At 41.0% G+C, this 15,321-nt stretch overlaps 2 protein-coding genes across 2 annotated transcripts; both read left to right on the top strand.

Annotated features, from left to right (window-relative positions):
* Nucleotides 1-5,413: 5,413 nt before the first annotated feature.
* On the top strand, nucleotides 5,414-6,562 carry GCK72_011589 (uncharacterized protein; the record flags this gene model as incomplete). Its single annotated transcript, XM_053728552.1, has 1 exon — nucleotides 5,414-6,562. The coding sequence occupies one exon, from the start codon at nucleotides 5,414-5,416 to the stop codon at nucleotides 6,560-6,562; it is 1,149 nt and encodes a 382-aa protein (XP_053588129.1).
* A 666-nt stretch (nucleotides 6,563-7,228) lies between these two features.
* Nucleotides 7,229-14,398, top strand: GCK72_011590 (uncharacterized protein; the record flags this gene model as incomplete). The annotated part of the gene is made up of 10 exons (XM_053728553.1): nucleotides 7,229-7,265; nucleotides 7,313-7,408; nucleotides 7,456-7,515; nucleotides 7,561-8,357; nucleotides 8,639-10,143; nucleotides 10,194-10,297; nucleotides 11,271-11,895; nucleotides 12,606-12,775; nucleotides 12,824-12,978; nucleotides 13,874-14,398. 10 exons carry the CDS (start codon nucleotides 7,229-7,231, stop codon nucleotides 14,396-14,398), a joined length of 4,074 nt encoding a protein of 1,357 aa, XP_053588130.1.
* Between the last annotated feature and the right edge of the window lie 923 nt (nucleotides 14,399-15,321).

Raw genomic sequence — 15,321 nt, forward strand, 5'->3', positions numbered from 1 at the left:
AGTCTGGGGCGTCTTCTTTCCGGAGATGACTCGACGTGCATATCAGGGACCCAACCTGTTAACGGTGCTTCGTAGAACTCCACTAAGTATCCGTCGTCGGTTAGGTATGGTTGGTGTACGAAACAACCTTCTGCAGCCGATTGTAGTCTTCTGAGGTCTCCATCAATATTTGAGAAGATTCCCATTTCTTCAATTGCAATTTGTTGCTGACTGATGAGTGCTGTAGCACTTTGTAGGAATTCGTATTGGCACTCTTTTCGAGTGTCCACTGGTTGCCATACGATTGTGCTGGACTCGTCTTGGCAAACTCCTGTACTGAAGTTGCAGGACTCCAAATCTCCGAGGTTAGATATAGCATGTTGGCCGTCAATTGTGGCGATTTGTCCAACTTCGAGAGTGAACTCGTAGGTTGTGAACACGCTCGTGCCTAGCCAAAGAGTGTGGTTGGATGCTATGTCTTGAGTGGCTTCTGTTCGAAAAATTCCAGGTGATATCTCTTTCATCTCCAGATCGTTATACTTTTTCGAGATGGATGCTCGTCGACACTCCTCTTGTGAGACGGAGGAGCGCTTTCCAACAGTGGCTTCTGTGGATTTGTAAATCTTCAAGAACGAGAATCTTTCGCCGGTCACCTCGTGTTTGAAGCACTTGATTGCTTCCATTTGGATAGCTTCGTGTCTCAAGGCATAGACGTTGACCTTGTGGTCTTTCAATGCAATGTCTTGTTTGAAAGAACAGAGAATTGGTCTTGGTGGAATGAACACGTTTCCTGCTTCACCGAAACCACAAATTTGAGGATTTGCTTCGGTGGTCGGAGCCATGATGAGTGTCAGAATTGTGGCTATTCCCATGAGGAAATGTCCAATATTGTTGACGTATGGTCTTCCGGTGTTCTGATCCCATCTCAATTGTCTTCCTTGGTTGGAGTTTTGTGCTTGTCCAAAATTTCCTTGATTGGGGTTCCTATTTTGTCTCCAGTTTCCTTGGTTGTTTGGATTCTGGTTTCCGCCACTGTTCTGTGGATTCCACTGGCGTTGGGAGTTTCGATTCCAATTGTTTCCTGGGTTTCGGTTCCAGTTGTTTTGGTTGTTTGAATTCTCTGTCCCATTATTCTGTTGGGGATCTCCACCTCTTCTGTTTCTCCCTCTGAAATCTCGTCGGAATCCATTATTTCCTGAGTTTGCTTGGATGTTTCTCTGCTGGTTCCATTGAGGGTTTCCAGAGGTGTTTCCTCTCTCATTTTCCCGTCGGTCGTTCTTCTGGGGTTGTTGGAGATTCAGCTGTTGGACCGCGGCAACGAGGTTGTCTTCCTCCTCTTCTTCTTCTTCGATTTGAAGCAACCGTTGGATTTTCTCTGCTTCGGACTGCATTCCTGACAGGGTTTTGGGAATTGTTTGTAGCCTTCGGAGGCGTGTTCGAATTTTCTTCGAAGTTCCTGATAGGAAATGTGTTGCCATCAACTGTTCCTTGCTCTCAGAGTTTAATCCGTCGTAGGCGTAGTTTCCGAGAGTTCGGATTTGTTGTCCGAAAGCAGAGAGGGACTTTTTTCCTTGGGAGATGGTGGTAAGCTCCTGTAGGGCTACCTCTTTCTCCGCGGGACAGTCATGAGCTTCGATTAGCATCTTGGCTGCTTCCTCCCAACTTGTCATCTTGTTCTCGTCCAATCGGTTGTATTTCAGGAGCGCTGGTCCTGACAAGTATAGTGGAATGAGTTCCACTGCTTCTTCCGGTGCAATGTGACACCGATGAAGAGCCCGAGAGAATTGGTCTAGCCATTCCTTGAGTTCAGACGATTTTCCGTCGTTGAACTTGGCTATTCTCTTGTCCAGGATTTTCGTCATCTCTCCCTGTTCTCTCCAGGTTGAGATTCTCCTGTTTGCCATCTCCCTTCTGGTTTCGGCGTTGAAAAGGAGTGTTTGGTTTGGGGTGAACTCTGAGGACTCCGACTGCAGTTTCGGTATTTGTCCTGGTGTCAAGGTTCTTTCCCCTGGGTTTTCTCCTTTTCCCAGATTCCCGAAACCTTCAGGTATGAAGATTGCAGTTCTGAGTGGGGTGTTGTTGGGTGGTGATTCCCTTGGAAGGTTTCCTTCACCGTTTTCTGGTGTCGGGGTTACCTGGAGTCCTTCCCTCCTGTCCCGTAACTCCTTTCTGGTTTCTTCAGTGAAGAGAGCTGTTTGGTCCGGAGTGAATTCCGGTGTCGACTCGTTCGAGTCTAGCTCAAAGTTCAGAGGTGGGGGATAGTGCCCTGGTAGTGGCGAGCTTGTCCTCCCTCTTTCCTTCCGACTGTGGCTTCTGAGGACTCTATCCGATACTCCAGTTGGCTTTCGCCAATTGAATTTCTTGAACGGATTGAGTTTGGGAGTCGTGTTTTCTGAGTGTGTCTCTCTTGTGAGAACTCACCACAATTGGATGTGGGGAAGTTCTGGGATTGGTGGGAGGGTTAGCACACTTCTGTTGCCAGAAAACTGGTGCTGGAGGAAGCTCTTCAGCAAACGTCCGTCACTGAATGTGATACGGGAAATTGCTGGGATTGGAGTGCTGTGTAGCGCACGTCCGGTACCAGAAAACTGGTGTTGGAGGACGTTCTTCAGCGCACGACCGTCACCGACTGTGATCCAGAAAAGTGCTGGGATCTGAGTGATGTGTAGCACACCAGAAGACTGGTGCTGGGGATGCTCTTCAGCACACGTCCGACACCGGGTGTGGTGCGGGAAAGTACTGGGATAGGAGTGATGTGTAGCACACCAGAAAACTGGTGCTGGGGTTGCTCTTCAGCACACGTCCGACACCGGGTGGGTGCGGGAAAGTACTGGGATAGGAGTGATGTGTAGCACACCAGAAAACTGGTGCTGGGGATGCTCTTCAGCACACGTCCGACACCGGGTGGGTGCGGGAAAGTACTGGGATAGGTTAGATGTCTTGTAGCACACCAGAAAGCTGGTGCTGGGGATGCTCTTCAGCTTTCTTCCGTCACCAGATATGATGTGGAAGAGTGCTGGTATACTATGTTATGTCTGTATGTCTTACTTACTTCTAGATTGTTTACACTATCACAACAAAAGTTACGTTAATTTACAAAAAAAAACACGACAGCAAAGGGAGTTAGAGATAGGGGAATAAAAATTTTTTTTTTTTTGTTTTTGGCTAAATTAAATGAAAGAAAATTTTTAAAAGATTTTTTTTTTCCAAAAGGTATTTCAAAATAGGAGGGTATAGATTTAAAGAAATAGAGGAAAGAGAGAATAAAGGAAAGAGAAGGTAATTGAATCCCTTTTTTTTTCAAAATATATAGATTTGTTTTTTCCAAAATTATATAGGATTCTTTTTTATTTATAGAATTTTTTAAATATTAACAAAGAACTAACTGAATCGATCCTGAAGCTGTTCCGAAGCGAAGCGGCAGATGACGTTCAGCGAAGTTCAGAATAGTACAGTGTCGTGTAGTAGGGGTAGTTGGCAGAAGGGTTGGGGTTTTTGGGGTTTGAAGGTTGAAGGTTGAAGGATGGGGAAACAAGAGCACGAATCTGAGCGAGTGACTTCTACTCGGTCGAGTGGTTGTAAATGGTTGGTCTTCTCCCTGCTCTTGTGGGATTAGGTCCGTGGGTGTGGTCCCCTCTTTCCCTTTGTGGCTCATCCATCATTCCTCCTTTCCTTTGTGGGGCCCATAAATTATTCTTCCTCTCCTTTGTTGTGTGCTCTTCTTTGTCATGTTTCCTTTGATGTGGATTGTGGCATAGTTGGGCTTTTCTGAATGACTGATTAGCTTTCTTCTTTTTTTTTTTTTCAAAAATAGTTGGTCGTTTAGTTCCTGGTCTACTGTAGATTTTTCCCTTGGGCGGTGCTGTCCAATGGGAGTCATAGAGTGTTTTTCCAGGCCTACTGTATCTACTTCTGGTACCCTTCCGGAGTTTTTGTTCCGAGGTTAGGTATTTCTGAATGAAAATTTTGATTGCAGTCTTTGGTCAGAGACTGGATAGAGATTGACTATATCTCTTTGGACTCAGAATTTGAATACAGAAATTGTGAATTTTTATTTGCACCAACGAGAAAAAAATGTTTTGAGAATTTTGAAGTCAGCGGCTCATCCCATTGAGTTTTCCCGCTTTGAGTCCTGTTCTCTATTATTCGGCAGAGTACGACGGAGTTATGACACGTATTTAAGAAAATCAGAGCGTTTTTCGACTAATCCTCTTCATTAGACCCGAAATGAGTAGAGTTGTCACTTCTTGTATGGTTGCAAGATGGTAAGGCAAGTAATGTCTAGAGAAGACCAATTCATCTAGTACTCACCCTACCGGACTTCTCTACGGTTCCTCTTCAATGCTGAAAATGTTGCCGGTCTTACAAAAATCTACGGTATCCAGCCCGGATTAAAAAAAAAGAAAAAAACTGATTTTCTCAGTATCCCAAAATAGCTGTTTCAAAAAAATGGTGAAGTGAGGACTTGACGCCCTATTCACAATTTGGTGAAATCAAGAGGAACCAATTGTTTTATAACAAAAAAAAATATCTCCATGCCTGGTCATAAAAGGTTGGGAGCCTTTTATGCTGGATACGGTATCGGCCTGGGTCGGGTCGATCCACCAGGGGTCGTACAAGTTAAAGGGGGTGTTTGGTGTAGCGGTGTAGGGTAAAGAGAAAGAGAAAAAAGAGAGAATTTATGAAATGAAAGAAAATTTGGGAATATGAATGTAGAATGGGGTAAAAGTCAAGAGGAACTACGAACTATTGCCGAATAGAGATAAGTTTATCAGAGATTTTTCATTATATTTCGAAATTGACCATCCAGAATTCCTAGGAAAACTCTACTTTACCTACGACTAGGTAGAGGGATATCTTGTGTGGAAGAATGTGGTTAGCTATTCCTCATTACTTCCGGGCGGTTTCCGATCTCTGAACTTCGTAAACCTTCACAAAATACCGCTTCCAAGGATGATACACGACCATATTAGAGTTAACAAAAAAACAAAAGAAACTAAATTCCTAATTTGATTAATGAAAAAAAATGATATGTTTGTGTCTATGACAGGATGGTTCCAAAATTGCCCTCTGGTCTCTCTACATGAATCGTGAGATCATATTAGAGTTTGAGAGGGACCTCCATGTTAGATGCCACCCGAAGGGGGATCTAATTTAAAATTTAATTCCTGAAATAAACAACAAACAACCATGTCCTCTAGATAGTTACGAATTTATTAAAAGAAGATAAAGGAATAAACGAATAAAAGATAAACTACAAAATAAAGAGAAATAGATAAAGATAAAATAAAAATATAGGCACAGAGAAACTACATTACAATAAAAGAATGAATTACATTTTAAGGAATAAACTAAACTAACTTAGTGTGAACATCTAGGAAAAATCTCTGTCTGGTTAAAGTGTGTGTCGCGATAAAAGTCTCTAGTTAAAAGTATGTGTGTGTCATGTTGGCCCGCGACCCTCTCCACCGCCACGCTCTCTCTTCCCTCCTTGTTGGCGGGCGGGGCCGCCGCGGTTCCTTGCCCAGGATCCTTGCATTTCACAATAGCATTGGATGATAAAATCCCAGCTGAACTCGAAAAGTTGAAGAACATGGAAGTGTTCAAGGATTTGTTGGCTGCATTCAAAACTCTGAAACCACACTTCGATCGGTTCAATGGCACTGTGTCCATGGATAAACAGGTCAAACAAATTGAGACTGATTTCATTAAGACGATAAACGATTATATTGGTGACTCCACTGGCTTCTTGACAATGCTTCAAAACCTTCACAATATAACCGAGCTGAAACTGGTGGACGATGCGATCGGAGCCCTTCGGAAGTATCGTGGAGTGTCCATCGAAAGTTTTGATCCAGTTGCAACAGAGATTAAAGATGTGAGATCTAAGATAAAAGATTTCAAGGAGAAGATTGGAGAGATGAAGGATACTGGAAATCCGGAAGCGAAGATGTTGGTGCAGGAATCGGATGTCTCCAAGGATTCAGAAAATATTGGATCGGCAACTCGTGTCTTCAGTAAGATAAAGTCGTTGTTGGAATCTGATGGAATTGTGATAGTGGATTCGTTGGCCAAGCCAATAATTGAGAATTTCCTGAATTCTGGACAGTTAGATCCGACGGAACAAAAGAAACTGCAACAGCTTCTTCAATTGGATGGGGAGCTGGACAAGTTGTCGACTACACTCAAAACTCTTCAGCTGAGTCCAGTTATTGCTGCGACCGATGCAAATCTGTCTAGTTTCTCCCCAGTTTACAATCTAGCTGGCAAAATCAATGGACTTCAAAGTGACTTCTATGGAATGGCTGGATCCGTGGACAAGTTGGCTCAGGGTAACCAGGAACTTCTGAAGGTCAAAAAGCAGTTGGAACTGTTGAACGCCATTGGTCTGGACTTTACCAAGCATCACGAAGCCATCACGGGAACCCAAAAGTCATTGGAAACGATGGATTTGTTCTTCGCCTCTTTCGCAAAGAAGATAAATCCACCACCACCTCAAACAAGTCCGAGTGGACCTCTGAAAAATGAAGCTGTTTTAGAAGAGGAGTTGGATTCAGAAAACTCGATGTCTGTGACAGGGTGAGGAATTTTCATTTCTAACATATGAAAGAATTATGTTTTTAGATGTCCTATTCTGGTTTACGTCGTCGTCGTATTGATATCATTGTGGAAGATGTAAGCTGAAAATGAAGATTTGGCAATTGGTTTCGGAAAGAAGTTTTTCTAAAATTGATCTTTTTGTTGCCTTTCTCATTTTTGATTTCTTTGAGTCATGAAGGTTTTTGTCAGGGTTAATGTAGAACTTGTCAGTGAATTTTTTTGTCAATATCAACGATATCCTGTGGAAATAAGCATTGATGTTTGTCGAAGTTTGTCATAACCAAAATTGCAAGGTTCAGACTGTTTTCGGTTGACCAAAGAAAGATCTAAAGACAGAAATATTAAGAGATAGAGCTGACGTGCTTTAACCTTTTATACTAGAACAAATTCGGTCTCAAAATCCGTCCCAAACCCAATTTTCGATTTTCCACGTGTACATTTTTTTGTTTATGTTTCTAACAATTTTTCTTTAAAAAAAAAGAATTCATTAACACCACGTTGACCTTTGACCGTCAGAAACTCGTGTCGCCCCCATTTCTAACCATTTCTCATAATTCGAATCAATTCGACTTTTTTCTCTCTCTCGAATCGAATCGAAAGTTCTCGAAGTTTCAAAAGAGGATCGTCAGGGATTCGATCGACCCATACAATGACGTCACGAATCATCTGGAGCACGGCGAGAAATGGTATGAATACTTTGAAGAAAGGGGCGGAGCTGACCTGTAATTTTCAGCCATTTTGCTCACCGTGATATACTCCACCATAATCAATGGCTTCCCAATCATTCGACACAACTCGAATGAAAATAGCACCGCCCATGAGGCTTACGGTATGTTAGAGTCACAAGGAGATCTAGATTATCGATTGATTTTTCAGATATTGCAAGCTACAGTAGCAAGTCCAACAACCACTACCGTATCCGACGTGAACTGGATGGTAAGAATACTGTAGCCAGTTCCCCACCAATCTCCTCTTTTCCAGATACCTTCCGCACTGCAGTCATCCGAATGCAAAAGATGTCTCGTGTCATCAACGGAATCGCCCTCCAACAATCCATCACCAAAGGAACCGTCGAAACTGACACTCTTATCATGGAACTACTCAATTTCGGAACTATCACCCCAGATTATATTGTGAAGATTCCATTGGATACGTTGAGTTCGGTGGTCAAAGAAGTTACGGGATTAAGTGGGAAGTTGAAGAGTAACGATGAGATCAAACGGATGGAGAATCGGATGTTGTTGATTAGTTCTATTGACAAGACTACTAGGAATATTACCACGTTGGAGACACCTGGAAACGAGTACCTCACGGCTGCATCTAATTGGACAGCGAGGAATGTTGATTTGTCAAAACTTGATGATCTCATCAAAGCCTCTATCGCCGTCGCAAATGGATTTGAGAAAATGAACGGAAATGTTCGGGCCGCTGATATTAGAACCTATTTCGGTCTCATGCCAACACTTGCCGTAGCGCTAATTAACACCAAACTGGACGAAATCAAGAGAAATGTGGAATCTGTTGAACTGAGGGATCCGACAGCTCATTTTGTGAAATTGCTTTCGTTTCACAGTGCAGTCAAATTGTTTGAAGATGACTCGGATATCCAAAACTACAAAGATACCATTGATGATTCAATTTTGAACACAATTGGAGCTCACATGAACTCATTGACAGGAGTCATAGAAAATGTTAAATCAAATTTGTCTTCCTTTGATGAACTCCAAACTTTTCTGGTCACTCGTCCTCGTATACATGGAGACAGAGCTTTGAAACAGGTGAGATTGGGAATGACTCTGGGTGAAATGCGGGGAAATTCCCGATATAATGATGAAGGATAGGTCTCGCTACCAACAAAAACGAAACTAATAATTTTAGATGCCCCTTTTGAGTTGCCAGAAAATGTCAGACATACTTTCATTATTTCGAACTTTTTTAGTTGAAAACATAAGAAGCACCTAAAATTATTGGTTTTGTTCTAGTGAGGACCAGACTTACATCAAAATATCGGGGATCCCATTTAAGTTTAATTTACCTCATTCATGATACTATTTTTCAGACCCCTGGATTCCCAAGTGGCTCTGCTGACATCGACGCAATTTCCATTGCTCTCGACGATTCATGGGTCCAATTAGCTGTCGATATTCAACAGATTCCACTTGCTAAATCTCTGGAGCAATTGAAAACTGTATCTCGACTCATCAATAGTGTTGCCAATTCTTTTCAACAACGTCCCACCAATGGATTGCTGAAAATTGAGGAGATTCGTGCAAGTCTCCTGGCATTTACCAATAATAATCTCAATTTCAATCTGGTAGTTTCTAAACTAGACGAGATTCAAGGCGCTGCGACGGATCGAAATGTATTACCCAAGACTAGATCCACGTTCAACACTCTCTATCAGAATATTTTGATGACAGCTGCCAACCTGAAATCAATTGATGAAGTCATCTCAGTAATTATGTCGATTCAAGAAAAACATTCAAACAATTTTGAGGAGCTCACAAAATTGAATGTTCTCGTACCGGATGATATGATGCCAGCTGAACTCGACAAGTTGAAAAATATGGAAGTGTTCAAGGATCTGATGACTGCATTCAAAACTCTGAAACCACACTTCGATCGGTTCAAGGACACTGTTTCAATAGATAAAGAGGTCCAACAAATTGAGACTGATTTCAGTAAGACGATAAACGACTACATCACTGATTCCACCAAGTTCTTGACAATGCTTCAAAACCTTCACAATATACCCGAGCTGAAACTGGTGGACGACGCGATCGGAGCCCTTCGGAAGTATCGTGGAGTCTCCATCGAAAGTTTTGATCCAGTTGCAACAGAGATCAAAAATATCAGATCTAAGATAAAAGATTTCAAGGAAAAGATTGGAGAGATGAAGGATGCTGGAAATCCGGAAGCGAAAATGTTGGTGCAGGAATCGGATGTCTCCAAGGATTCAGAAAATATTGGGTCGGCAACTCGTGTCTTCAGTAGTATAAAGTCGTTGTTGGAATCTGATGGAATTGTGGTCGTGGATCCGACTGTGAAGCCCATAATTGAAAATTTCCTGAATTCGGGACAGTTAGATCCGACGGAAAAAAAGAATCTTCAAGAGCTTCTAAAATTGGATGGGGAGCTCGTCAAGTTGACAACTTCACTCAAAACTCTGAGTCCAGTGATTTCTATGACAGATGCCAACCTGTCTAGCTTTTCCCCAGTCTACAATCTAGCTGGAAATATCAATGGACTTCAAAATGATTTCTATGGAATGGCTGGATCCGTGGACAAGTTGGCTCAGGGTAACCAGGAACTTCTGAAGGTCAAAAAGCAATTGGAACTGTTGGACGCCATTGGTCTGAACTTTGCCAAGCATCACAAAGCCATCACGGGAACCCAGAAGTCATTGGAAGCGATGGATTTGTTTTTTGCGTCACTCAAGGCCAAGTTCACACCGAATTCAACCACTCAACCACCAGAACCGAAAGCACCAATGAGAGATCCGACTGCGAGTAGGAGTGATGAAGATGAAAACGAGGAGAAAAGTGCAGACGAAGCGGCGATGTAGTAAGTTCATTTAAAATTTCTTTAACCAGAAATAATATATCGTGTTTTAGTCAAAAAACGCTCTACTACGTCTCAGGAGGAGTCGCTGCGTTTTTAGTGATCGCCGCAGTTTCGACTTTTTTCGGAATAAAAGAATACAACAAATATTCGGAACGTGAGTTCTGTTAAAGTGGGAGCTTTTGTGAAAGAGTTTTATTCCGTATACTCCTCTCGGACAAGGTTTCGTCTAAGATCGGCTAAAATCGGTTCAGATTGGCTAAGATCGGCTGAAATCATCCGATACTTCAGAAAATTCTAAGAAGCTTTTATTATTGACGGATATGCTAAAATTGTTACAATTCACGTTATCCCAATCCCCGTGACTCAAAAGGGTCCTACGTGCAACAGTTTTTCCGTGTAGTCCTCTCGGACAAAATTTTGTCTCGATTTCTTGTCTCTTCACTTTTTATACCAAGTGTTCGTAGTTTTTTCGTTGTTTCACGATTTGAATAGTGGAAAAATTGAGCAAACAAAAAATTGAGCAAAAAATCTTGTCCGAGAGGACTACACGGATAAACTTTTCCACCAGAAGTTCATTTTCAGCTGGAATTTTAGCACATGCGTCACTAATTGAAGTTTCTTAGAATTTCCTAAAATAATGGAATCTGTAATTTAAAAAATTTGACTTCAGTCTTCATATAAGTAGGAAAATGGAGATTTTTTAATTTTTTCGAGTGGAAAATCAAAAAATTTGTGTTTTTTTGGGTTTTTCCATGGCGTTTTTACTATGCAAAAGCACATTTTCAGCTAAAATCAAGAATTTTCAGCAATTTTTTGAAAAAGCTATATCTATCAGCATTTTTAAGTGGAAAATATTATTTTTTCCGTTTTCGCTAGAGAATTACAGATTTTTAATCATTTTTGAATTTATTTTTTAAAAAATTTCATTCTTGTCAAAATTCGACTCAAAAACCCTAAAAAATTAGATAAAAATGATCAATTTTTAGTTTTTCGCGATATTAGCCGATTGTAGCCGATCTTAACAGATTTTAGTAAATTTTAGCCAATCTTAAGCAATCTGAACCGATTTTGAACGACCTCAGCCATTGTTTCCAGTTAAAATTGGAGAAAAAACAAATAATTTTCAGTCCCTCAATTCTCAAAAATCCCATTTGACACGTTCCGAATCTACGTGAAAGACACACTCCTCCAGCCGGTCATTCATGCGAAGGAGACGAGGTCCAACTACAACGGGGCGTTCAACTTCAAAATCTACTACACCCACGGTCTATTCTCAAAATACAATCGAGAGCACTACACTGTAGACGTGTCTCCATCGGTCACCAATATGGTCGGACACCATCGACTGGTTGTGCCGGATGGGCGGATCAAGCCGGAGCCCCAGCCGCTGGGAAAGAACGATCGAATTGTGGTGAAGGATGAGAAGAGGTTCCCGGTGAACTTCTATCATGGGAATATGTTGACGTGTCCGAATAAGACAAAGATTGCAATGATGCAGGCGCCAGTGGTGGCTACCAACAAATTAGAACTCAAGGAGAACGTCGGGTTGTTCTTCCAAGCGGCACTCGAGCACAAATCCGAGTTGATCGTATGTCTGGTACCGTTTGGAGGTGACGGATGTGATCGATATATACCGGAGAACGCGGGCGACACTGATGAGTTTATGGAGGGACAGTTGAAGATCACGTGTACCGACGTCACAACTGAATGTGACGGGAAACTGGTGATCCGATCGTTGGATGTGAAGTTTCAGTGAGTTTTTGAGTCCTCTGGGTTACTGTAGTTTAAAGGTGCATCAATAATTTAAGAGACAAGTTTTCACTATCGATATTTAGGGAACTTTAAAGTCAATTTTGACCGATTTTAGCCGATTTTGACCAATTTTAGCAGATTTTGAACAATTTTAGGCAATTTCGACCAATTTCAGCTGATTTTGACCGTTTTTAACCGATTTTAGCCAATTTTGACCGATTTTAGCAGATTTTGATCAATTTTAGCTGATTTTGACCGATTTTGACCGATTTTAGCCGATTTTGACCGATTTTAGCCGATTTTAGCCGATTTTAGCAGATTTTGATCAATTTTAGCCAACTTTAACCGATTTTAGCCGATTTTAGCCGATTTTGATTGATTTTAGCCGATTTTGACCGATTTTAGCCGATTTTGATTGATTTTAGCCGATTTTGATCGATTTTAGCCGATTTTGATTGATTTTAGCCGATTTTGATCGATTTTAGCCGATTTTGATCGATTTTAGCTGATCTCAGCCGATTTTAGCTGATTTTGAACAATTTTAGCCGATTTTGATCAATTTTAGCCGATCTCAGCCAATCTTAGTTGATCTCAGCCGATTTTAGCTGATCTTAACCGATCTCAACTTATTTTAACCGACCGTAACCTATTTTAACCGATTTAACCGACCTCTGGGTTACTGTAGGCGCATTTCCATCAATAATTTGCAGAGGCAAAAAAGTGTACCGTACGACACACGCTCAAGTCCTCGGCTGGAGATCACAAAACATTCCGACATCAGTGGACGCCCAGGTTGAGATAATGCATATGATGGAGAAAACCAACAAGCCGATTTTTATGCATTGTATGGACGGACTCGGTCAGACTGGTGCGATGGCTTGTAAGTGCCTACAGTAATCCTTCCTTTCTAAGTTTTTGGTGGTTACAGTAGCCTTCATGTGCAAACAAGGACTCGTTGAGGATGAGGGAAGACTTCAATACGGTGAAAATATGAGATTGATTCGTGCGTCACGTGTCAACGCGGTCACTCTGCCGGAGCACACATTGAGTGCTTTCTTGATTAGTTACAAGTTTATTCGCTCGGTAAGATTTGGGTTAATTACTTTGTTTTAATTAGCTGGTAATTAGGCACTATTGTATTCAAATCGCGTTTTAGTTTAAAGGCGCATAGTATGGTTTTAGATGGTTTTTGGAATGCTCGAAAATGTGGAATTTTATATTCTTTTATGATAGAAAAAGTTTTTGTTCATGTTTTACAGGTTAAATATAGGGAGAATGTTAAAGAAAATCGAAAAGTTATGGATCTTCGAAAGTTTTCAAAAATTTTCGAAAAAATCCGAAAACTTCAAATCACCATAACTCGGTAATTTGTGATCCAAATTTCACAAAATGTGTATTTTTGAAATTAGCTCAACGAGACCTTTGAATTGAGTATAACCACGACTATAATCTGAAATTTTCAAAAATTTGGGTCTCGTCGCAATTTTGAGGTCGAAATTCGAAAATTTCCAATTCCAGGCATGATTATACTTTTCTGAAAGAAGCTCTTGGTGCGTTGAGTTTAAATAATATAAAGTTTGGGTTCTTCCAGCGACTCTGACTAGGTTACGGTAGAAAAGCTACGGGTGCATATCTTGTGTTATGACGATTTGCAATAAATTTGACGTTTTGATAGCCGCCTGATTGATTTCAGCGGAAAAATTGATTGAGATTCAAAAAATTTGGTCAAAAACACACAAGTTCAAGCAAAAATCGATAAAAGTTGCAAATGCGCTCTATTGAGAATCATCCCAGATCTTGAATTTTTTGAATTTTTTTGAAAGTTTCTGATGGAATTCTCAATGGAGCACGTTTTCTGACAGTTTTTGAACCAAAAGTGCAAGTGTGCTGTATTGAGAATCAGTGAAAGGTTGTTATCCGAAAATGAGAACTGCCTCCCATAACTAGTTCAGACTAATTTGAAATTCTGTGTTTGCAGGACATCACCGATGAAGAGATTGCTGATGTAAAAGATTTACACGATGACGTAGTGGGAATCGAGGAGTTGATCAAAATGATTCTCGAAGGAGTGCTCGATGAGTATGATCTGGCCAACTGGGGACAAGTGATCCAACCCGGTGATAACCAACAAGTTCCCAATAAGACTCCTGCCGCCGCCACTCCTGCTCCTCCAATAATTGATCCCAATTCGAATCCCGTTCCGAATGCCGACCTTCCACAAGTTTCCCAGCCGCCTCCACCGTATCCAGTGGTAGTACCACCACCTGTCATCAAAAATATGGACAAAATCAAGAAGCTTCCCGCTCGCTACCATAAAGTTGGCGATCCGAGAAAAGTGCCCGGCAACTTTTTCAAGCCCATCGAGCCAGAATTCAAAAGATTGAGAAAAGAACGAGACGATGCTGAGAAAATGTTGCCGCCGAGAAAAAGAGAGGAGAAGAGAAAGAGAAGAACGGATTTGGGTGATGATCCGACACTTGCAGCCAAGAACGGAAAGAAATGATATTGAATAGCCAATGGCCTACTTGAACTAACTTGTTTTCTGTGTATTGATTCGTGTCAAAAGATGATACGTGAATAGATGAATAAACTTGATGATGATGAAGGATTTAAATATCTTACTAGGAAATGATCCCGACTACATGGTTGAATAGTTCGAAATCTCAGGGTTTCAAAGCTGTTTTCAAATTTTTCTGAACGCTTCTAGGGATCGAGAATAATGAGCTCAAAGTTTGAGCACTAATTTCCATTTCTTAACCACTTAGAGATTCATTCCTCTTTTCTTTCTCTCGTGTTCACCTAATTTTCAGCGGTGAAATGGCCGAGGGATGGGCGGTCTTTAGTCTGAATTAGTTATGAGAGGCAGTTCTTATTTTCGGATAAGAACCTTTCACTGATTCTCAATACAGCACACTTGCACTTTTGGTTCAAAAACTGTCAGAAAACGTGCTCCATTGAGAATTCCATCAGAAACTTTCAAAAAAATTCAAAAAATTCAAGATCTGGGATGATTCTCAATAGAGCGCATTTGCAACTTTTATCGATTTTTGCTTGAACTTGGGTGTTTTTGACCAAATTTTTTTGTTTTCAATCAATTTTTCAGTAAAAAATTGGATTTTTCCGCTGAAATCGTTTAGCAAAATTTGAATACGTATCCGAAAAAAGCACGTTCTCAGCTTTCCATTCATATATAATTCGACACAGATCTCCAAATTATGTCCTAGTTAGTTGTATCAAACCAGAAGTTCATGATCGAAAACAAATTTTCCTTATTTAATTTCAAGTCCCAAAAATTCCGCTCATTTTGAGCCTAAAATCACCAAAATCCGTTGACAAAGTTACAGATTTTTTCGAAAATCTCAAATTTCACTAAATCTACCATGGGTCAAGTTATGTAAGAAAAATTTCAAGCAATTTTCAGTGGAA

This window comes from Caenorhabditis remanei, chromosome III (genome assembly GCF_010183535.1).
Source record: "Caenorhabditis remanei strain PX506 chromosome III, whole genome shotgun sequence".
NCBI lineage: Eukaryota > Metazoa > Nematoda > Chromadorea > Rhabditida > Rhabditidae > Caenorhabditis > Caenorhabditis remanei.